Source organism: Ostrea edulis, chromosome 4 (assembly GCF_947568905.1).
Source record: "Ostrea edulis chromosome 4, xbOstEdul1.1, whole genome shotgun sequence".
Taxonomy (NCBI): Eukaryota; Metazoa; Mollusca; class Bivalvia; order Ostreida; family Ostreidae; genus Ostrea; species Ostrea edulis.
The window spans coordinates 13,679,341-13,703,426 of record NC_079167.1 but is presented as its reverse complement, the minus strand read 5'-3'; the positions used below and the strand labels follow the sequence as shown (position 1 = coordinate 13,703,426).

The 24,086-nt window shown below is 33.7% G+C and overlaps 2 protein-coding genes across 6 annotated transcripts in view; both read right to left on the bottom strand.

The window, feature by feature from the left end:
* The window catches only part of LOC125670354 (solute carrier family 17 member 9-like), a 960,148-nt gene that overhangs the window by 471,401 nt on the left and 464,661 nt on the right, over nucleotides 1-24,086 (bottom strand). The window lies entirely within an intron of this gene.
* Nucleotides 1-24,086, bottom strand: part of LOC125668257 (receptor-type tyrosine-protein phosphatase alpha-like) — a 93,768-nt gene that overhangs the window by 32,966 nt on the left and 36,716 nt on the right. The window contains exons 4-12 of one of the 4 annotated variants that reach the window (XM_048902124.2): nucleotides 23,542-23,751; nucleotides 21,136-21,270; nucleotides 2,668-4,554; nucleotides 2,465-2,558; nucleotides 2,190-2,296; nucleotides 1,875-2,026; nucleotides 1,034-1,121; nucleotides 455-528; nucleotides 313-349 (exon numbers count right to left, since the gene is read on the bottom strand). In XM_048902124.2, the coding sequence (XP_048758081.2) occupies nucleotides 313-349; nucleotides 455-528; nucleotides 1,034-1,121; nucleotides 1,875-2,026; nucleotides 2,190-2,296; nucleotides 2,465-2,558; nucleotides 2,668-4,554; nucleotides 21,136-21,270; nucleotides 23,542-23,751 (2,784 nt within the window). Of the gene's footprint in view, nucleotides 1-312; nucleotides 350-454; nucleotides 529-1,033; nucleotides 1,122-1,874; nucleotides 2,027-2,189; nucleotides 2,297-2,464; nucleotides 2,559-2,667; nucleotides 4,555-6,853; nucleotides 6,876-11,770; nucleotides 11,893-12,782; nucleotides 12,811-21,135; nucleotides 21,271-23,541; nucleotides 23,752-24,086 lie in introns of those variants that run through there. The other 3 variants (XM_048902130.2, XM_048902128.2, XM_048902129.2) reach the window with 3 other exon arrangements.

Sequence of the window (24,086 nt, the reverse complement as noted above, 5' to 3'; positions counted from 1 at the left end):
ACATAGAAACTTTTTCATAATTTGCCAGGAAACAAGTAATAATTTGAATTGAAATTTCAATAATTGATGGTTGCTAACACAACAACTGATTCCATTAAAAACTCTGCAAAACGAAAACAAAGTAAAATATTTGAGAAGGACTGATTTAGTGACCACTCGGTCACATTACAAGCAGATCAACATTTTTTTAAAGGATGGCCTCAGCTATATCTCTTTTGCAGCAAATAAAACCACATGTCCTTAGAAGTTAATTTGACTTATATAAAGTTTTCATCATGAAGAAGAACTGATTTATGTGAATTTAACACATACCTTGTGTTGCAATGTATGCTTTCTTTTTCTTAAAGCCCTGTAAATACAATATTGATATATAAATCAACTTCTTGGTTTTGGGGGTATTTTTCCATTCCAAATTGTGAAAGCTATTATGAATTAGGCACTAGATCACACTCACATCAATATAGTTTGCGTTAATATAATCTGTATGTCCAGCAGGTAAACCTTTTAATTTAACTCTGGAGTGATCATCTGCAATGGAGAAACCGTAAGTGAACATCTCACGATTACAGATCCTGCTATTACAGAGGAAAATTTCAATAAGCTTGTATTTAAAGCTAAAATAATTCATTCTTATTGTAAAATACAATTTGATTGGTTCCTTTGACTTGATCAATATTCTTTATATTGTATAATTTACTATGAGACTTGCAAATGATATGACATCTTAGGAATGATGCCACCATTAATATATTTAACTCTCCGATTTCCATTGCAATAGCAATTTGCTCCATGTCATATAAAATATCCAAAATTTCTTTGAAATTATTTTATCAAATCACATCATCTTTGATTTCTGTATATCAATGTAAAGAAAGGAAAGTGATTTCTACTCAGTTTATATGATATAAAGTAGACTGGATCAGTTTTTACACTTTTTATACCCTTCAGTTTATATAATGCATAAATTACCCCAACTTTCTTAATATATAATACTGTACGAAATGATTTGAAATTACTTTCATTAAATACTTACAAGCCAGCATATTTGTATATCGGTTTTTGGGCATGTTGTCATCTAGGTTACTATCCTTTGTAGGTAAAAACATTCCATCTGGTAGACTCTATCAATAACATTGAAATATACCACCTTAATCAAATTATTACGTCAAACAAAATTTTACTATAACACAGACCCTAAAGTATGCACCAAGAGGTAAAAAGTCTAAAAACCTAAAAAGTTCGAAATTTATTCCACCTCCTTCCTTTTAGTCTGTATATAACTTTGTACATGGGGGTGTTCAGATTGACTGTATAATATTTATAATCATTTGCACACAGTGGCTTCATTCACACAAAATTCTTACGTCTTAATCATACAGGGGAAAAAACTCACTTAGATCTACATATTCCTATGAAGCATGATAATGTTTAATGAATGTATGCAAATTATATTCACAATGAACATGCATCATTTTCTGATTCAGATTCGGAATATATATGTGTACTAAGGCAAGAATAAAATTAGAGAGATATTGAAGTAATTTTAAATCTTGATCTTAGTCATAAAACTTTTAGTGAAACTAGTAACTGTTAGTCAGCAGTAAACTAGTTCTCCTCCTACAGCTATAATCATTATACAGCTGTATTAATTTCCTTTATCTCTCCACTGTCTAGGTTAAAGTAAAACAACCAGTTTGGGCAAATAACCATGATTTATATACATAACAAAGTCAAAGCGCAAGACAAAATAATGTACATAGAGCAAAACATAAAGCGAAATCATGGTTAACCTCCAATGCCCAAACTGGTGTAGAGTGTAGGAACAAAAAAAAGTAAATATAGATATATATAATAGTATATTATACCATACAAACCTTGTAGTCAGAAAAAAACTGGTTCTCTTCCTGGAGCTTAATGACATGACTTTGAATGTCTTTGACTGGTATGGGGTACCCCTGTGGTCCCCCTGCATATATCAAGTCTCCATCCTTATCATATACATAGGGGAGGGAGTCATCCAAGTCTTCTGTGTAATTATAGTAAATGGAAATCAGATCATATTTCTTACTTATAAATCTTAAATACAAATGTACATTTAAACTTAATTAAGTGTTTTAGAGGGTATCATCAAATTTCATATATCCTTGTAACATCAATTGTGATTTCTTAATATTTTCACTTGATTTCACCTTTTATCAAAACACCATTGGTTCCATTATGAATTGGAGTTAATGGCACCATATCAATATCATTGCTTGCTATTTCTTCATCTGAAATTTTCTGACGATTTCTTTTCCTAAAACAAGATTTCAATTCAATAGAAAATTCAATAAATGCTCATCAGAGCTTCATTGTCTATACTTCTTAATTATTTCTAAGCTTAGTACTACAGATTTATTCTGTGAAATGAATTATTTCATGAATATTCCTTTATCAGCATTTCATTACACATGGTGTAACTTACTTTAGGAATAAATATCTTGAGAATACTACAGCCAGAATGAGGAAAACCACCAGGAGGGAGGAAACTAAAATGGCCACCAAGGGACTCGCACTCACTGAAAACCATTACAAAATTATTGGAATCATAATCCACAAATCTGAATACCTTTACATTATTTCTTTCCATGAGTAGAGAGTGTAAAGGAATCTAAATGAAACAGTCACCTTCATTTGGTCCTGTGGGCACTGGCAGGGTCCCCATTGTTGTGGAGGAAATGGGTGGCAGCGCTGTTGTGTTATATGCAACTGTTGTTGTCTGACTGCTTTGTTGTGTAGTTGGACCTGTTGTTCTTTCTGTTGGTCGTGATGTTGGCCCTGAACTTGTTGTTCTCTCTGTTATTTGAGTTGTTGGACTTCGTGAGGTTGTGACCTCTGTTTGTCGTGAGGTTGTGACCTCTGTTTGTCGTGTGCTTGTGAATTCTGTTTGTTGTGTGGTTGATCCATGAGAGGATGGGACTTCCGTAGTTGATTGACTGGTGTCAGTTGCCCCAGTAAGGCCAGTGATCTCTTCTGATGTTGAATGTACAGAAAAGGTTTTTGTAACAGTTGAGGACACAGAGGGCTGTGCTGTTGATTCAGAAGACTGTGTTGTTGATTCAGATACCTGTGTTGTTGATTCAGATAATTGTGTTGCTGATTCAGAAGACTTCATTGTTTCAGAAGTGGTAGAAGGTGCTTCTGAAGTTGTCATATTAGTGTCTATCACCTCTGTACTTATAACTCCTGTTGTTGATAGTGACAACTGGGGTGAGGTTAAAGATGAAGCTGAAACTGTAGATTCTGAGGACAACATTGTCATTGATTCTGATGTCGAAGCTGATGGTATTACAGACACACTAGAAGCACTTGTTTCCTCAGTGAGAGAAGTACTTGAAGTTTCCATTGTTGTAGACTCTGATGGTTTCTCAAATGATGCTGTAGTTTCAGACATACCAATTGTTGAACTTGTTGTTTGCTCCATTGTGGATGTATATGTTGACGTTTCTGTCATCAGAGATTCATCAGATGTAACTGATGTGGCAGACACTATATATAACTCAGCTGAGGTAGACTGACTTCCTTTTGGGGTGTCCGCTGAGATTGCTGTCGTCAGAATGCCATCAGTGGGACTTACGCTGACATCAGAGGTTGTGGTTACTTCTGAGGCAGTAGTCTCTGTTGGTGTCGTTACACTCCTTTCTGTGGTGATAGGAAAACTAGTTGTTGTTGCTACTGTTGTCATCTGACTTCTAGACGTTTCAATTCCACTGGTTGATGCAGTCCCATCTTCAGTAGTCGTAGCCAAACTCGGGGCACTAGTTACTTGATTACTAGATGTGGTAATTTCACTATTTGTGGTGGTGGTGTGACTTCCAGTGGTGGTTTCTTGATTTTCTGTGCTTGTACTTTTACTGACCGTGAAAGCCACATTAGTGGTATCACTTACTAGGAATGTGGTCTGAAGCTCAGAAGTAGGAAAACTTTCACCAGTTGTTATCTCACTAGTGACATTTTTGTCTTCGGTCACACTGGCACTCACCATAGAGGCTGTGGTTTCACTTTCCACTGAGGTTGTGTCAACACTTGTCATGCTACCAGAGGTTGTTCCAGTGGTGGCCACACTTGTTATGCTACCAGAGGTTGTTCCAGTGGTGGCCACACTTGTCATGCTACCAGAGGTTGTTCCAGTGGTGGCCACACTTGTCATGCTACCAGAGGTTGTTCCAGTGGTGGCCACACTTGTTATGCTACCAGAGGTTGTTCCAGTGGTGGCCATGCTACCAGAGGTTGTTCCAGTGGTGGCCACACTTGTTATGCTACCAGAGGTTGTTCCAGTGGTGGCCACACTTGTCATGCTACCAGAGGTTGTTCCAGTGGTGGCCACACTTGTCATGCTACCAGAGGTTGTTCCAGTGGTGGCCACACTTGTTGCAGTTGAAGTGCTTGCAGTGGTTATAGGTGAGGTTATAGAATTTGATTCAGTACTCATTTTATCTTCAGTGGTTGGTTCACTTTCATTGCTTGTGGAGACAGGGTCTGTTGTCACCTTAGACAGACCTCCATCATATTGTGCTTAACAAAAAAAAAAAGGATAGTTCAGTAGACAAACTCTGACAGAAAATCTAAACAATGTTGTAATCTGTGTTCTGCATCCAAGTGTGAATCATTTGTTGTACTACTCAGCCTGTTTACACACTATAAGGTCATTATCTCACTCTGTGTTGTTTATCAGTCAACTATTTGATTTTCCATCATGATCGTAATGGTTTCTAATGGATCAAAAACTTCAATGTACAAGTTACAAGCTTAAGGCTACCAAGTACAATAAATCTAATTAGAATTTGTACAAGGCCAGCATTTTTCACATTGTCTAAATCACTGCAAGGTCATTTTTGAGACGATCATTAGGTCGCTTCTTTAAAATGCATTTTTTGCTAGAAATTGAGTACAACCATATACTGCCAGCTGATGTAAATACTGTAAAAGATGATGTCATCCATGGTAATTATAATCAGTTTATTTGTAAGGTTAACTATAATCATGCTATTCAAATCCATATGTCCCGTGAGACATTGTCATTTACCTTCACTGGAGCAATATATACAGCTATATTCCTGGGTTCATGATTATTTAAGTTATCATATATACAGCTATATTCCTGGGTTCATGATTATTTAAGTTATCATATATACAGCTATATTCCTGGGTTCATGATTATTTGAGTTATCATATGTACAGCTATATTCTTGGGTTCATGATTATTTGAGTTATCATATGTATACAGCTATATTCCTGGGTTCATGATTATTTAAGTTATCATATGTATACAGCTATATTCCTGGGTTCATGATTATTTGAGTTATTATATGTATACAGCTATATTCCTGGGTTCATGGTTATTTGAGTTATCATATTTACAGCTATATTCCTGGGTTCATGGTTATTTGAGTTATTATATATACAGCTATATTCCTGGGTTCATGATTATTTGAGTTATTATATGTACAGCTATATTCTTGGGTTCATGATTATTTGAGTTATTATATATACAGCTATATTCCTGGGTTCATGATTATTTGAGTTATCATATGTACAGCTATACTGGAAGCTCATTCATGAGCAACATTCAATATTGTTCAAATCTACCAGTTCCAAAATCCAAAATACAAGCTTGAAAATGGCTGTAAAGATATTTATAAACATGATTTTGCCTTGTACGTATCTGTTACTCAACTTTTGTTATGCACCATTCACATGTGACCTACTACACCATTCACATGTATTACTCCATTAAACAGACACTAAAAATAAATCCCATCCCTAAATATATCTTAAAACACTAGTATATTGTGTTGTTTTTTTCCTACTAATTTTGAATTTTCTCTATTGCCCTAGTGGTATATAAGTGTAACAAAGGATATCCTCCCCAGATCAATGCAAAGATACAATAATTGGTTGAAAGTAAATTTGCACTTTTAGAACTCAAAATATACATACATCAGCTTAATACGCCTGGGAAAATTATATTCAATTTATGAATACTTTAATATTGCAGAGACGCCAGTACATTTCCTGTTGATGGCCTTTAAGAATTCTGAATCTTCAAATGTATGCATACGATCATTCTGGTAATTTCTAAAAAGGTTCCCATTACACTAGCTGTTTATAAATTTGGTGTTCTTCTAAAACTATTCTTTTATGGGGAAATGTGAATTACAATAATTGATATTCTTATAGTCTTGGAATAATTATGTATAGATCTGTTTGTTAATCAGGGAATGGATTTAATAGATATATCAAATATTACACTTCATGTTTAAAATTCCTTCACTTCAAAGCAGAACAAAAATAATCCTGAAGAACGAAACATTGTGTTGTATTGATGAATTATACAATTCTGGTCAAAAATAAGGAAATATCATAATCGTGACATTTTTGTGACATAGAAGTGACAAAAATTCTCAATTGTTAAAAATTGTCCAAAATGTTGGAGGATATAAACAAGCAAAATGAGCACGAAGCAAGATAAGTTTAATAACATTTTCTAAAGTAGTTTATGATAAGTTATGATATTTGTAGACTTTTTAAAATATTTTGTACTATTTCAAAATGATAGAATATAATACAAGAGATCAATATAGACAACTGTTTCAGACCTTATATGCATTCCTGTCATTGTATGTGAACACATGGGAGTTAAGAGAGGATCTACAACCACCTGTTGTGTATATTTATAAACTACAATTGTACTTGACAATCATGTATGCTTTTGACCTAGCTCCCTTTTATGCATGTTGTTACCACTTCCAAACATGTACAAATAAATTCTAACTTGTGCTCTGTAAAATTCTAAATACAAAACAATTCTTACTTTCGAAAAAGCATCACCATCTGTAATCCATTCACATACATAGGTATGCAATTTTTTCACCATGAAATCCCTATAATGACTAATTAGCTGATTCATAACCATGCCTGTCAATGTAATGAGACCTATAGCTAGTAATTGGCTGAATGAATGAACAATGTTGAATGAATTCATTTTTCTCTCTTTCCATCCATAGACACTAGCTTCTTCACTAATCTGACAAAGATAATTAACAATTAGTATATTATTCAATGTCTTCAATTTTGAAAACAATATCTCACTATTCCCCATATCAAATAAAAAAAACTACTTCACCCCCACCCACTCCAAATGACCAATGCCTCTCTCCCAAATCCAATAGTCATAGTGTATAGTACATATAAGACATTTTACTACTGCAAACCGAGACAAATAAATTACTGGGGAGGGGAGGGGGTAAAGACAGAAAAATTATATCAATGAAAATTTTCTGCCAAAATTACACACCATACATCGATCTTAGCTGAAAACTTGACATGTATGCTTGAAACAGAGTGAGTGATCATGAGAAATGACACTTACATAGTTCACAAAATGACAGACAGGCAGGCAGACACAAATTGACAGACACAGTCTCCCTGAGGAGCAGCGTGTGGTGTACTGTAGAGTTTGTCAGAACTCTTGTCTACTACTGGTGATTGTAACTGTCTACACAGGATAGTTCAAAACTACTTGGTTTCTGAATTAAAGTTCCATATCATAATCACTAGGAAGTGTCCAAGGGAAGATTTTCTTCATTACCAAGAAAGAATCAACATCCTTTTCCCATATACTGAGCGAGAACTGACATCCAGTGGATGATAATCTGATAATTAACAGATCTTTGAAATATTAATTCTTTTTAAAATCTAAAAAGCATCTGACAATTCGGTAAACATTATTTTATTCATACAAATTTTAACTACCAATTTCGCTAACAAATTTTATATGAACCTCTTAAAATATGACAGTTATAATGACTAAGAAAGAAAGGAATGACCCATCCAGTGACCACTTTACTAACCAAACACGGACAATTGTAGTTATAAATGACTCACCAGTGTTTCCCCACAAATATCCTCTGATCCCTTCTTATATTTTACTGTTTATACCTAATACTATAAGTACCAGAGGAGGAAATCCTTTAGAGGTGTGTGGTTGAAATCAAGTAATCAAGGAAGTAGTCACCAAAACAAAGGCTATAAGGCCTTACTGACTGAAATCATTTTTGTAAAAATACTTAACCTGACCTAAAACAAAGACATTAATTGTAATTCACTCGTGCAACTGCAAGGGGGCTGTAAATGTACTTTACACCTTAAACATGTAACTTCCCTCTCTCTATAAAAGACAATGAAGACAAATAAACTCTTCCTCAAAGTTTTTGGAGGGCAGCAACATACTGCTAAATGAGAATGTGGGTTTTCACAGAAATCTGATCTACAGCTGGACCCGGGCCGAGTCTGGAGAATGGTCTGGGGTATCTTTACACTCCAGTGGATATAGGGAATAAGAGTTTAATTCTGAATTGTGACTATGCATCCCTAACCCACTCTAATGATCTCAAGGCTTTTAATACAATTCAATTGTTAAGTGAATTAAGTCTGCACCATACTAGTATCAATACAGATCAGTTTAATACTTATATGCACAATCATTGTATTCAAAATTAAGTCATCACAACCTACTTTTGGGCCACTGACAAGGTTTGATACTGAGTCTTATAAAACAGGGGGGGGGGGGGGGGGGGATAAAGACAAATGGGCAAATGGAGATGATATTAAAATAATTTAAGTATTATTAATGTATCACTGATTTTCATTGGTCTATAGAGTGTTACATGATATCTGTAAAATTGTATCAATGTGCAACTGCACATGCACTGGCAGAATGTGAAATCAACTTACAATCTCTGCAACATCACAGAAGTAGTGTATCAGTTGCATATGTGATATATATTGCATCATTACAAACAACAAATCCTTTGATTATAAAGTATATACCTGAATTATAAACTTGTTCAACGGTATATGATCAATAATATGTGGTGTCTAAGGAACAATATCAAGTAATATCTTAGCCTTTGCCATGTATATTGGTAATATCAACCTTGCAAGCCTAGTTCACATTACCTTGATCTGTATATCCTTGGCTTGAATATTACTCAACACGGGTCAATAAATATATAAATAACCTGACATGCATATCAATTTAACAGATTAAAGTTCACCAAAAGTCGAAAAATTACCTTCAATTTCATATAAGTTAACTGTTCTAGACATGTGTAGAAAAATAATTTCATCCTTTATGACTTTCATATCCTTTACAAATTCCAGAGAAAAAATAACAGTATTCTCCTCATCATGCATTACTGTTACAAAATTACTAGAAATCATACTTAAATGTTATTGTGATTCTGTGATATTCTCAATAGTAACACTCTAGCAAAGTTGGTCTATAGCTAGAATTTGACACACCTTGCAGGTCATTCAAACTGTTAAGTGTCTGTGGTAAATTTCGTGATCCAGATGGTGAAATAGGTGATTTCATGAGGGCCAGTGCTTCATAAATCTGTTAATTGTCTCAGTAATGACCCTCAGCTAGGAGCAGCATAAAAGAAACCTACCCCTTGAAGTTATAATTAGGTGAGGTATCAGGCACTCACAGTCAAGGTACCATTAGCTAATTCACAAAAATTATAGCTAAATATTTTACTCATGTTAAACAATAACAGATAGAGAACCAAATAATTTTCTCCAATATACCATTCATACTGACCTAGTCAGATATTAGTGCAGTTATATGAAAATATAACTATTATAGTAATACACGATTTACACAATGACAAAAAAGATATGAAAAGAGGAAGTTTTTACCCCATTATTACCCAATACACAAACTTGCACTGATATTTAACACACATACAGCTGATTTTGCCTGCCAATCCTTTTCTCATCCCTCTCATTGTGCTGCAGCCAGTGTCGGAAGGTTTATTTATGTATAATACAGAGAGAGTTGGAAGCTGGAAATGTTTAACTTAATCTTTATTAGTTTATAACTACTGGCTGTAAGAGTAATATACATTGATCTAGCTTTCTTTTGACATAGAGGCAATGAATTGGATTTGTGTAGTTTAGGTCAAGATACTAGAGCAAAGCATTGTAAAAGTTTTACAAGTGGTGCTGGATTTTCTTGAATTCTAATCCAATATATTCTTCAGAAGTGTCAATTTTAAGAAACTATACAGAAAATCATCTACAACTTGACCTAATTTTTATCCCAGGTTTGATTTATATACAATTTATGACCAAATCAGACATCCAGTATGATTAAGTAAGATTAATGGTATAGAACATATCATTTTATTCTGTGCAACAAATAGTATACTACTGACATTGCTGACTGGGAGACAAGAGCCTCCAAATCTGAAATTTAGAAAATCAGATATTTTGCAAAAGTTCCAAAATGGCTATTCATCGATTCTTGGCATTTTAAGTGCAGGCTTACTTAAAATCATACAAACAGAGATAAATTGACAGACAACTATCTCTTATTGAGCTGAGTTTCTTACATTTTGTTACTTGAATTGGCACAATAAGAGGACTGTATAGAATGGAAGACTTGTTTCCAAAGGTTACATTTACAATGATTATTGTATTAGATCTTTTTAATAATTTACAGAGTGTACACACATATTCTTTTTAAGACCAGATATTGAATTTAATACAAGTGACTAACATTACATATATTAAAGCATTCTGTTATGCGATTCATTTTCAAATTAAGCTTAGTCTTTAATTTTCATACGCATATAAACTTTTCCCTAAAAGGTTTATTTGGTTTCCATCTAGTGTTATTATACCATTTCATTACGGTACTTGGTAAAAATTTATTAAAATTGCCAACAAGCAGTGGTCTTTTGGAAACATGCAATGAGTGAGACAGAAAATAGTTTTTATCCCAAATTCGCTCTCAACTTTTTAAAAATGTCTCCTTCAGTAATAAGCAGGCAAGGCATCTGCAACAGTGATGTATTGGAGTACTAGTGTATTAAAATCAACAATTCATATTGTAAGGTCTTGTTTAGTTAACCATGACACTTTGTAAGTTATTGTTTAGTTAACCATGACACTTTGTAAGTTATTGTTTAGTTAACCATGACACTTTGTAAGTTATTGTTTAGTTAACCATGACACTTTGTAAGTTATTGTTTAGTTAACCATGACGCATTGTAAGTTATTGTTTAGTTAACCATGACACTTTGTAAGTTATTGTTTAGTTAACCATGACACTTGACAATGTGTCATGGTTAACTAAACAATAACTTACAATATGAATTATTGATATTTAATGAGATGGGATTATTTAGAGCAATCTAACTTATTTCATTTACTTTTGCATGGTGTTTTTGGTTATTTCATATGGAACACATTTTAACTATTTGTTTTTCTGTTCTTCCTTCCCTGCAGGTATTATCATGGACAAAGCAAAACAATGTAGTGCCTACCAGTGTTCCTTTCTTCCTTGTATTCATAAATGGGAGTTCCCATGTTCAACACTTAGTAAACTAATCACTTATATAAATTTCATGAGAGCATTTTTAAAAGTAGGATAATTTAATAATCATTTTAGTTTTGTGTAAATTTCATGACATATTTAACATAATTACTGTACAAATCGCATTTCAACAAACAGCTAGTCTTACACCTGACCTGGAGTATTAATACATGTATACCTGTGTATTCCCATTCTCTCTTTATGCCTGCCAGCACTCCAGATGATGAACATATATTACATAGGAGTTATAGTTTCTAAATCCTGGCATGTACTCATTTCAAATAATTTATATACTTCATTAAATATTCTATCATACCAAGATTATACATTAAATAGCAGACTCACCTTCATCATTGTTCAGAAAAATGGTATTCTCTTAATTCATCAAAAAGCTCTGATGAAAACCATGAAAACCAAGAACATGACTAAATGAAGTTTCCTCTTAGAAAATATTGAGGTAATTACAAAAAAATTACAGCATATTACCTTGCTTTCACTAGGCATTAATCTGAGAACCCAGGAGAGGCTCAGGAAGAAATCTCTCACGCGCTGCTCACAAATTGCTTAATGTAAACACAGGAAGTAATGGGTGGATTTCAACCTTCAATATTATTTTTGATGAGGATGATAAAAAAAAAATCTTTTGACCTTAAGTCCCAGGTCATAACAATTAAGGAATTTAATTCTGTCCATCGCAAGGTCGCTAAGTACAACTACCAAACAAATTCCACAACAGTAAATTGCTGGCAAGTGAAAACTCAAGCACAATGCAAAGATGTACAATTTTTAACTACACCTATCCCATCACACAAAATAAGATATGTAGATTACTAACAGGATGTGCAGTATTTCCTTAAAAATTAAATGTTTTAAACAAACTTTCCACTTAAGACTGCATGTATAATCGTTAGGTCTGACGAGTATTTAAATTATTCCTGTTTTCAACACTGTAAAATACAGTTAAGATAAACTTTGGAAGAATTCTACTTCTGACTAGGAAACCATATAGATTTTCCAACCCCCCACCACTGATAAAACAAAACTGCATTAAAATATTTTAAAGTCCAAATATTCCCCTTAACAATTCAACATCAATAGGAAACCTATTAGACTGATACCTCAACTGTATACACATACATGATTATAGAAACTATATGTAATTTTGCGCTTTATAAATGAATAAATGAATAATAATAATAATTATCATTTCAAATAGAAATCATCAAGCAATAAATTTCACAAATGAAAAAGATCCATGAAAGTAAATTCTGTGTATCACATTCAGTTACTAGTAGTCGCACATATTATAAATTCTGAACTAAAGTTCTAATATTAAATTTTAAAAATGCTGAAATACCTGGTACTTCAGAGACCTTCTCAAAGTAAGTACATGTAACACTTAAATATCCTTCGAATTTATTGGTTGTTTATTTTTAATGATAAAGCATGCTTACTTTGACAGTTAGCCAAAATCTTAAATTTGTGTTCCTTTTTTTGAGGAAAGCTTCCAGAAAAACAAGGAAATACATAACTATTGCCATGACCAGGAAACAAGAAACATAAACATTGGCTAAGGCAACACCCATATAACTTGTCTCAATGAAGATCATCAAAAAATTCCCTAAATGTAGTAATCCTTAAGTAATGCACCAGTATGCCATCATCCTATAACTACCACAACAAGAGGCCCAAGGGCCTAGAATCGCTCTTCTGATAAATTGTACAACCCCACCATTTCTATTCTTAGCCTCTTAGTATTCTAAATCTTTAGTTAAATCCTAAGAATTCAAAAAAGTAGGTCAATATGACCTACTTTTTGGTTTACACATTTTGAGAACCCAAGAAACATCAACTGACAAAGTTTGATGATTTTAAGCCAATTAGTATCTGAATATTGAAATATAGCTGTCAAATTCCAATCGTAGGTCATGGTGACCTACTTTTTGGTCAGCGAACTCCGAACATGCAAGACCCATCAATTGACAAAGTTTGATGACTGTAGGTCAAATAGTATCTGAAATATATAAATATAGCCGTCAAATTCCAAAAGTAGGTCAAGGTGACCTACTTTTGGTCGACACACTCCGTTGACTCAAGATGCATCAACTGTCAAAGTTTGATGATTGTAGGGCAATTAGTGACTGAAATATATAAATATAATTGTCAAATGCCAAAAGTAGGTCACAGTGACCTACTTTTTGGTCGATACACTCCGAAGACTCAAGATGCATCAACTGACAAAGTTTAATGATTGTAGGTCAAATAGTGTCTGAAATATAGTAATTTAGCTGTAAAAATACCAAAAGTAGGTCACGGTGACCTACTTTTTGGTCGACACAAACCGAAGACTGAAGACGCATCAACTGACAAAGTTTGATGATCCTAGGTTTTACAGTGCCCAAAATATGCATCTAAAATTGAAAATGTGAAATTTGAATATCTGCAAAATTCAAAAAGTAGGTCACTGTGACCTACTTTTTTTATAAATATGTTTCAAGGCCTCAAGATGCATCAACTTACAAGATTTGATGATTCTAAACCTCTCGGTATAGGTTTTACAGTGCCCAAAATATGCATCTAAAATTGAAAATGTGAAATTTGAATATCTGCAAAATTCAAAAAGTAGGTCACTGTGACCTACTTTTTTATAAATATGTTTCAAGGCCTCAAGATGCATCAACTTACAAGATTTGATGATTCTAAACCTCTTGGTATTTGAAATAACAACTTAAAATATATCTATAAATGATAAGCCATAAAATTCAGAAAGTAGGTCACGGTGACCTATTTTTCAGTTGACGCATTTCAAGGTCCCATGATCCACCAACTGACAAGGTTTGATGATCATAGGCTTCAAAGTGTCCAAGATATGCATCAAAATTAATTTTAAAATAAATACCTGCAAAATTCAAAAAGTAGGTCACCGTGACCTACTTTTGAGACAACTTGACACAAGGTCCTAAGATGCATCAACTGTCAAAATTTGATGATCCTAGTCCTTATAATGACTAAAATATCTAAGATTTAAGGAATTTAAAAAATTTTTTAATTTAGGTCAACTTTGAAGTGACCTTGAGACCACGCCCTTTGCCCCAGGGTAATGCCTTGAACAATTTTTAATCTACAACATATCCTCATCCTTATGTGTAAGTTTCGTGATAATCTGCCCTGTGGTTCTTGAGAAGAAGATTTTTTAGCAACCACTACTTTTTTTTGTATTTTCCTGATTATCTCCCCTTGTTAAAGGGTCACATCCCTCTATTTAGTATGTATGAAAGCCCTTGGGCCAATGATACCCTGTAACAAATTTGAAAAAAATTGGCCAAGGGGTTCTTGAGTTATAGCCCTTTTTCTAAAAAGTTTACGCACACCGCACACCTCACACCGCACAAATGGCCATAGCATTAGCTCTTTGAGCCTTTGGCTCAGAAGAGCTAATAAAGTGATACCAGTAACACACTTTTGCAATTTGATACCATATATTGTATATCACATTTGACTTGTAAAAAATGTTACATACAATATATATGCTATATCATTCAATTATTGCATGTTGATGAAGTCAATCCATAATTTCATCACACTAAGAATCTAGTATCGACTGAAAACGAAGTCCAAGGTTGATAATGGGTTCTTGATTAGTGCTATATAAAACCTTAGATTGAATAATATCAACATGCTACCTGCTTCATTATTTACTAGATCATTGATGATGACTGCTATTTTTCTTTAGATCTATTTTAGGAGACAATGAGGTTTATAATATCATATAATATAATGCAAAAAAAAAATGTTGATATAATCATATGAATGAAATAATTAAATTGCATTTTACAAGTAACATATTGAATTATTGCATTGAAGAAATCAATTACCATTTTAAAAACTTTGCTGGGATATGAAATGGGGCAGTCATGTGATCAAATACTGTGAAACCCCAACAAGGCATGATCACATACTACACCACATCATAGCCCAATGGATTTCTGAAATGATTATTTATTAAATATAAGCATTTAAGAAAAATACTTAATTTTAAAACATCATAGACACTAAACAACTCCTCGTACAGTATGAGGGCACAATGAACCAAAAATACGATCATGATGAACATATGAAGAATCTAGTGTATGATTTCTATCAATTTTTTATAGATGATTCGATCCTGTCGTTACCATTCTGAAAGAGTATGCATTTGAGATGGCGAGTTCAAGCAAGGTGAAGGGAAGTAGGGGCGCGCGCTCTACCAAAGTTTTTAACCAGAAGGCCCAGGTTTGATAGCAGAGCCATGTCAAACCTAGCCAATGCGTTTAACATAAGTAGTGATTGTCTCAACACCAGTAGTGAAAGTCACAGGTCTTACAGATATGTCACCTTAAAAACTGACATATCATGCTATGTATAGGTATTGCCACATCAAAGAGCCCTCACTACTACAGCCCTGAGTGCCATGCTTATAGGTAAACATTTGTGGCACTCAGGTGACATATCCACATGACTAAAAAAAATCTAGAATGGGACATAAAATATATATTATATACAAACAAACTTAAGTTCTTTAGGTAGCATTACCCATACAATTTATAAAAATCATCACAGGCATCAACATTTTTAATTTGGTAAGTTATCCAGAAAACATGGGTCATCAAGCCTCTGTATCCTAGAATTTAAATATTCTATAACATTCCTAGATGTATCAGCCATATACATGTGTTTGGTCAAGAATAAAATTGTGATACACTACTTTAACTTTTTTTCATTCTCATATTTAGGTATAAAATACCACTGAATGCCGAGGATTTAGAGGGGGGGGGGGGGGGAGGGGGGGGGGGGGGGGGGGGGGGAGGGGGGAGGATTGAAACCAGTCACATAATCCCAGCATTATACAACTTGACAAATATTGTATATATTATATATTCATGTAAGTGGCATGACATAGTCTACAGATGATTGTATCAACTACCTAAGGATGGCTTTTTAAATCTTATAAAAGCTGATTTCCAAAGGGATCTTTTGAATAAGCAAGGTTTGACATTTACTATTTTGAGCACTAGACCAGTCGGGCTACTTCAAATGATTTTTACTAGACCTGACTTTATATCCACTAGCCCTGACCAACTTTCCAGACAAAAACTGAGTTTCTCCATATTTAAATACTTCATTTAAATGACAGACGTTAAGTTTGAACCAAAACGGACGTATTTAATTGTCTCAAAAATATCTTATGTCTCGTCATTCAATTTGATTTTCAAACACGTTTTCTGTTACTTTAAATTCTACCCGTCACGGATATTCTTTAGTCTATTTAGTATAAAATGACCTCAGCCGGCTTTTTATTTAATCTATATGTCATAAGCCCTGCTTTGTTTCTTCCGAACCTTTGTTTTTTCTCCTGGGACGTCTTTTCTTGAGGACTAGATGTCGTATTTAAATACAATGTATAGAGACATTCCCACACATATGTCAACACAGATTAATAGCTGTTTATCACGTAATTTATTAACTTGATAAACACTTTATTATAGTCAATTAAAATAAACTGTTTAAAATTAACATCAAGTAGATGTCGTAAAATATCACTATCGACCGTAACTTATTTATTAGAAATAACAAGAGGCCCACGGGCGTAGAATCGCTCTTCTGATACATTGTAGAACAGGCAAAAATTCTCACTAACCAAAATTCATCTGAATTAACAAAGTTTGATAATGTTAAGTCAAATAGTACCTGAAAATTTAAATGTGACTGTCCAAAAGTAGGTCACAGTGACCTACTTTTGGTCGACACACTAAAGACTCAAGATGCATCAACAGACAAGTCAAATAGTATTTAAATATAGCCGTCAAATTCCAAAAGAAGGCCACAGCGACCTACTTTTTGGTCGACACACTCCAAAGACTCAAGATGCATCAACTGACAAAGTTTGATAATTGAAGTCAAATAGTATCTGAAATATTCAGATATAAACGTCAAATTCCAAAAGTAGGTCAATGACCTACTTTTTGGTCGACACACTCTGAAGACTCAAGATCCATCAACTGACAAAGTTTGATGATTGTAAGTCAAATAGTATCTGAAATATTTAAATACAGCCGTCAAAATCCAAAAATAGGTCACGGTGACCTACTTTTTAGTCAACACACTCTGAAGACTCAACATGCATCAACTGACAAAGTTTGATAATTGTAAGTCAAACAGTATCTAAAATATTAAAATACAGCCGTCAAATTCCAAAAGTAGGTCACGGTGACCAACTTTTTGGTCAACAAACGATGCATCAACTGACAAAGTTTGATGATCCTAGCTTTCATTTATATAGTGTCCAAAATATGCATCTAAAATTGAAATGTGAAATTTGAACATCTGTAAAATTCAAAAAGTAGGTCACTGTGACCTACTTTTTTTAATAAATATGTTTTGAGGTCTCTAGATGCATCAATTTACAAGGTTTGATGATTCTAAACCTCTCGGTATCTGAAATAACAACCTAAAATGTATTCATAAATGATTAGCCATAAAATTCAGAATGTAGGTCATATTGACATACTTTTCACATGACACAGTTCAAGGTCCCATGATCCATAAACTGACAACTTTTTATGATCATAGGCTCAAGAGTGTCCAAGATATGCATCAAAATCCATTTAATAATAATCACCTGCGAAATTCAAAAAGTAGGTCACCATGACCTACTTTTGAAACAACATGATATTAGGTCCTAAGATGCATCAACTGACAAACTTTGATGATCCTAGTCCTTATATTAAGCAAAATATCAAAGTTTTAACAAAACAAAATTTAAGGTCAACTTTGAAGTGACCTTGAGACCACACCCTTTGCCCCAGGATGATGCCTTGAACAATTTTATATCTACAACCTATCATCATCCTTATGCATAAGTTTGGTGATAATTTGCCCAGTGGTTCTTGAGAAGAAGATTTTTTAGCAACCACTACTTTTGTTTGCATTTTCCTAACTATTTTCTCTTGTTAAAGGGTCACAGTCCTAGTTTTAGTACAAATGAAAGCCCTTGGGCCAAGGATACCCTGTGACAAATTTGACAAACATTTGCCAAGGAGTTCTTGAGATATAGCCCTTTTTCCAAAAAGTTGACGCACACCGCACACCAGACACATGGCCATATGATTAGCTCTTTGAGCCTTCGGCTCAGAAGAGCTAAAAATAGAGATTATTCCATCACACGGTTCAAGATTGCTTGCCAACTCTTTACAGTTATTTTCTTTTAGTTAAGAATAAAATATCTTACGGTTTAAAGTAAAGTTTCTTGTTTATTTTTTTAACACGACCAGTCGGACTAGTAAATTGACATTTTACTCGACCGGACCCATCACTTAGTAGACTCGATCGGTCGGACGTGCCTTTGTGTCAAACCCTGAATAAGTCAAATTAAGATGTTAGTAAGGGCACTCAGTGCTGTTCAGAAAATATTGCTTAAATTTAGCATCTGAAGCAAGTCCAGTAGTCTGTATCAAAGTTACAAGCATTAATGAATTATTCTAGTCACAAACTTTAACTTATTCGTCAGTTACCTGGGAAAATAAAGGCCATTCAGCAACCAAAGCGTTGAGTAATGGTAGTTAACACCCCTATCTTATAACTGCATGTCTGATCCATGTACTACCTAGAGTTGTTAGAAGTTCACCATATACTGGCTGTCAGTATTAGTGTAAATTAAGGCCCGGCATATATGCACTGGTCATCTATGAAAGTCCTAGAACTAAGTGTTCAAAAGATATGGCCAAGTTTACAGCTTCTCAAAAGTAGGTCAAGGCCCAAAATGAAAATCATGAGGTCAAAATCAAACATTTAGGTACCAAAAGAGATGTCTAGCAACAAGGAATACACATATACAATATGAAAGCCCTAGCACTGAGTGTTCAAAAGTTATGGCAAAGTTCACAGTTTTTCAAAAGTAGGTCAAAGTGCAAGGTGAAGGTCATGAGGTCAAAACTTTTAGTCCCAAACAAAAGAAAGGTCTTGTCACAAGGAATACACATGTGAAATATGAAAGTCCTGACACTAAGCGGAGATGGTTAACATTTTTGTATACAGTCAGACAGACCAAAAATGACATGCCTACGAATCTCTGATTATAGAGACATAAAAAGTTATACTGATTCCAAAGTCAGTGTACCAAAGACCCAAGGCACATGATGTTCGTTCAAACAAGTCCTTATGCACATATACAAATGCTAAACTGTCATCCTAAAAAGGTTTCATCTTAATGCCCTGTGTAGTATCTGAGAACACTTACAGACAAAAAAAAGTACTGGAGAAAAATCTTAAGAACAAGAAACAGAGAAAAACAATTTGTTCCCAAACAAATAATTAAGCAGAAGACACACAGTGAATGTAAATATAGAACAATGAATGCCTCATTCTAACTAAATCATATCCTACTACAACTTGGAGAAATTGATTACAAGTCCAACAAAAAAACGATGTCATTGTCCAATTACTTTCAACTAAATGAAAAAAAAAACTTTTTAAATTTAATCAGAGCAGTACTTCGAATCAATTCTAAATTAATAAATTTTCTTACATACTGTATGTTTACCAAAATGTCATAGTTTCCTGAAATATGAATAGTAGGAAAAACAGTTTTGCACGAATACATGTACTGACAACAGTACACCAGCCAGCTGTTTATTTTTTGAGTGATTCAGGAGACCTCGCAAAGGAAATAAAATTACCAGTATGACATAAACGTTACGTAAATCAAACTTCAAAATAGGAAGAAGGCCCCCTGTACTATCCCTCATATAAATACGACAGTCACTCAAATATTTCCCTATGCATAGTTAGAATTGATTCTCAGACACTTAAATGTACTGTGTTTCAACAATTCCACACACACTTCTCTTCTGTTCAGTTTATTTCTTGTCCACAGTAAATTTATAATTCTATTATGTCATTTTTTTAAAAACAAAATGTCAGATTATTATGAACCTGCTCATCAAATAATTATAGGTTATAGACTTTGTATGGGAAAATATGACGACCGAGTTTTTTGGCGCGTAGACGGACCGAGCTTGCGAGGTCCGTTCGCGACAAAAAACGAGGTCGTCATATTTCCCATACAAAGTCTATAACCTTTTTATTATATACTTTCAATTTCATTTAGAAACTAACAATAATTTTATTTTTAACAATAACTTTATTGGTTTAACTGAGTAAAAGATGAAAAACACGAAAAATTTGAAAATTAACGGCGTAGAAATTTGATTGTGACGTAATGTTTGCGGGCCGGAATTTTTCCGGGCATATATCATGTGATATATGCCCACAAACTTTTAAAGAAAAAAGAAGAGATGAAATTGAAAGTATATAATATAATGATATATATATACTTTGAAACAGACATTTGATATGAAAGAAATCTAATTGATAAAATTGGTTACAATTACAAATTACAACTGGTCATTTTGCTTCATAATTTAGGCTAAAGGCAACATATGTACCAGTTCTAGTAATATAGATTGCCTCCTTAATATTGTGTTCATCAAGTTTATAGGCCATTTAGTATATAAATACCACCCAACATCTCCCAAAATGTATAAAGGGCAATAACTCTCACCAGAAATTTTAAACACAATAATATAAAATAAAATAACTGTAATATGACTGCATACATTATAAATGAATATATGATAAGCATTCTGTTTTCATGTACAATTGGTATAACTTACCACTGAGAGGTGATTTACAGGTGGTTCCTGGGTAGCAGCCCCCGCGACACACTCCATTGTTAGGGTCACATTTCTCCTTATTGGCACAGTTACAGGGGATCTGACACTGTTTCCCCCAAAATCCCTCCTGGCACACTGAAGAACATAAAAGTTACTAACAAGATTACATGTAGTCATATACAATCATCTGGAAAGTACAGGTACCGTTCTCCTACAAGTTTTGAAAAACTTAAGGTGGCTCACTACACCCAGAAATAGTTTCTCAAATCAGTACAAATTGATTTAATTATAAAAGGTATGATGATATACAATAGGTATGATTATGCCAAAAAGGCAAAAAATAAACAAATTTGGATAAAAACATGATTTTCAAAAAATCATGTCAACACATGTGAACAAAAGACTCTGGGGGATTTGAACTCGAGATCTGCAGTTCACCAGCCCAATGCTTTAACCACTGAGCTACGATGATAGACAAATCAATCGATCGATACAAATAATTTCACAAAATGTTTAAATCGCCATCTTGTGATGTGGTGTCATACAGAGTATAAGCTTTAGTGTAGTGATCGAGCTACCTTAATTGGTTTTTTAAATACTAAAAGTAGAGCGAGTCAGCTAAGGCTTTTTATTTACCATGTTTTCAACATATTTCACAAATAAATGTCGAGAATACATGAGAAACAAATATTTATGTACCTAGAGTTCAGAAAATGGAAAGTAATACCTTTTACTACCATGCAATCTAAGTTTGGAATTCATTGCCAGGTTTTGTCAAAAGAATTAAAAACAAAACAAGATTCAAATTATGCAGTTAGAAGTAAACCACCTAATGGGGAAATCAAAGAAAATGTCTGAGAATGATTTTTTGTTTTACTAGATCTATTGTTTAATCATGACTTGCACATGTGCATCCACACTACAGTGTGCTCTTAAAACAAATGCATTTCTAATTATTGTCTATGTTCAGCATCTTACATAAATATAACTATAGTGTTGTGACAGCGGATATAAGTCAATCATTAGACTTTCATGGGTTATCCTTGGAATAAGGCAATTATACAAATAGTAGGATATATATTCATCTAAAACTATGTCTACAAAATTAGTGCATCAATTAACACATATACCCTTTTATACACCTTGGATGTCTTGACGAAATGTTCTGGTCAGGAACCATTCATCACAATTAATAGTAGTGTTTTTGTTTAACATGTAAAATTTTTAAAAACTGCGGAGGTTGCTTCTGCATTACACTGGCACACACCCCATACAGGACAAGTTGTATGTAATCATTGTAACCTATCCCAATCCCTCAACACATTCAAACACTACCATAAAACAGCTTACAACAAGTTGTATGTAATCATTGTAACCTATCCCAATCCCTCAACACATCCAAACGCTACCATGGAAACAGCTTACAACAAGTTGTATATAATCATTGTAACCTATCCCAATCCCTCAACACATTCAAACACTCCCATGGAAACAGCTTACAACAAGTTGTATATAATCATTGTAACCTATCCCAATCCCTCAACACATTCAAACATTACCATGGAAATAGCTTACAACAATGAAAGTCACATTTAACAAAATCCCAACATTACATATGTCTTTGAAATCTGGGATTTTCAGTATAACTATTTACAATAGTAATCTGGGTGATTGAATGATGTTTTTATATGAAAAGTACCTGCAGGAATTTGGTGATGGTATAAAAACAGTCTACCTAAAGCAAAACGGTGTCTTTTAAAATAAGTCAAACATGATTTGATTTTGTACAAATATTGAAAACTTTTATTCATATGCAAGAAAAATCAGCTAGAGTACATGAAATTCCAAGCTCCCTTTCTTGTAGATATTTGCTGTTGCAATCAAGTCATTTTGTTTACTAATCATACACTACTGGTTAATTGATACCAACATTAATCAATGTCAATTCCATAAGGAGCCTCTCTCACAAAACCTTTATTTTTTTACCACTGATTTATCAATATACAGTTGACCTTTGGATTCTTGAACATCAATATCTCGAATATCATTGATATGTCACAGCAAGTCGGAAGTCCCAACTACGCTTTCTTTCTGCATTTTAATCTTAGTATCTCCAACCCTTATATAACACTTACACTATGTGCAAAATACATTGCGCTGTAAGTTGAAAGCTTTATAATGGGTGGACCTGTATCTATAGCTTTCTGGTCTACCTCAAAATTTCACCCAGAGTACTACACTTCTGTGGGTAAAATAAAAGTAGGCAGTATATAAAAGAACTGGTTTTAATTATATCATACTTGTTCACTATGTGATGAGATCTTTCTCTTTGGAAATTGATTTTATCCATACTTAAAACACACATGTAATTTTAATATCCATGGAGACAATGTATCAAATTCTTACCGTATATTTCAATTTCGCAGATGGACAGAAAGTACGGAGGTGATCTCTTGCGGACAAACACATTTTTGGCTAACCCTCGACAGGAAGTGTCAATTCTTCCACTGTCACTGAATAGCTGGGTCTGATTATAGCAAACATTGCTTCCTACGTCACTAGTATTTGACATGACAATTTCAAATCCCTGCATATTATTTTGGCCATTTCTTGTAACTATTCAAAATTGAAAAAAAATATTTCAAATAATAAAGCATATATATGGAAGAGCCTTTTTTTCACAGACCATGCCATCAAATGAATTATCAATTCAGTAAAACATGGTTTACAGCAAACACGTTTACAATGAATCAACGCTTTCAGCAAAGTGATTTTCATTCCCTGTATTTTTTATAAAAAATTATTATGAACTTATTGGATATAATGACTTATGTTTATAATAAATCAAAATTGTTTGTACCCAGCACTTTGCTTTAGGCCTGTTTTACTGTATAATGCATTGATTAAAATATTCTGGGAATCCATCTAGAAAATGTAAGCCTTATGCAGAC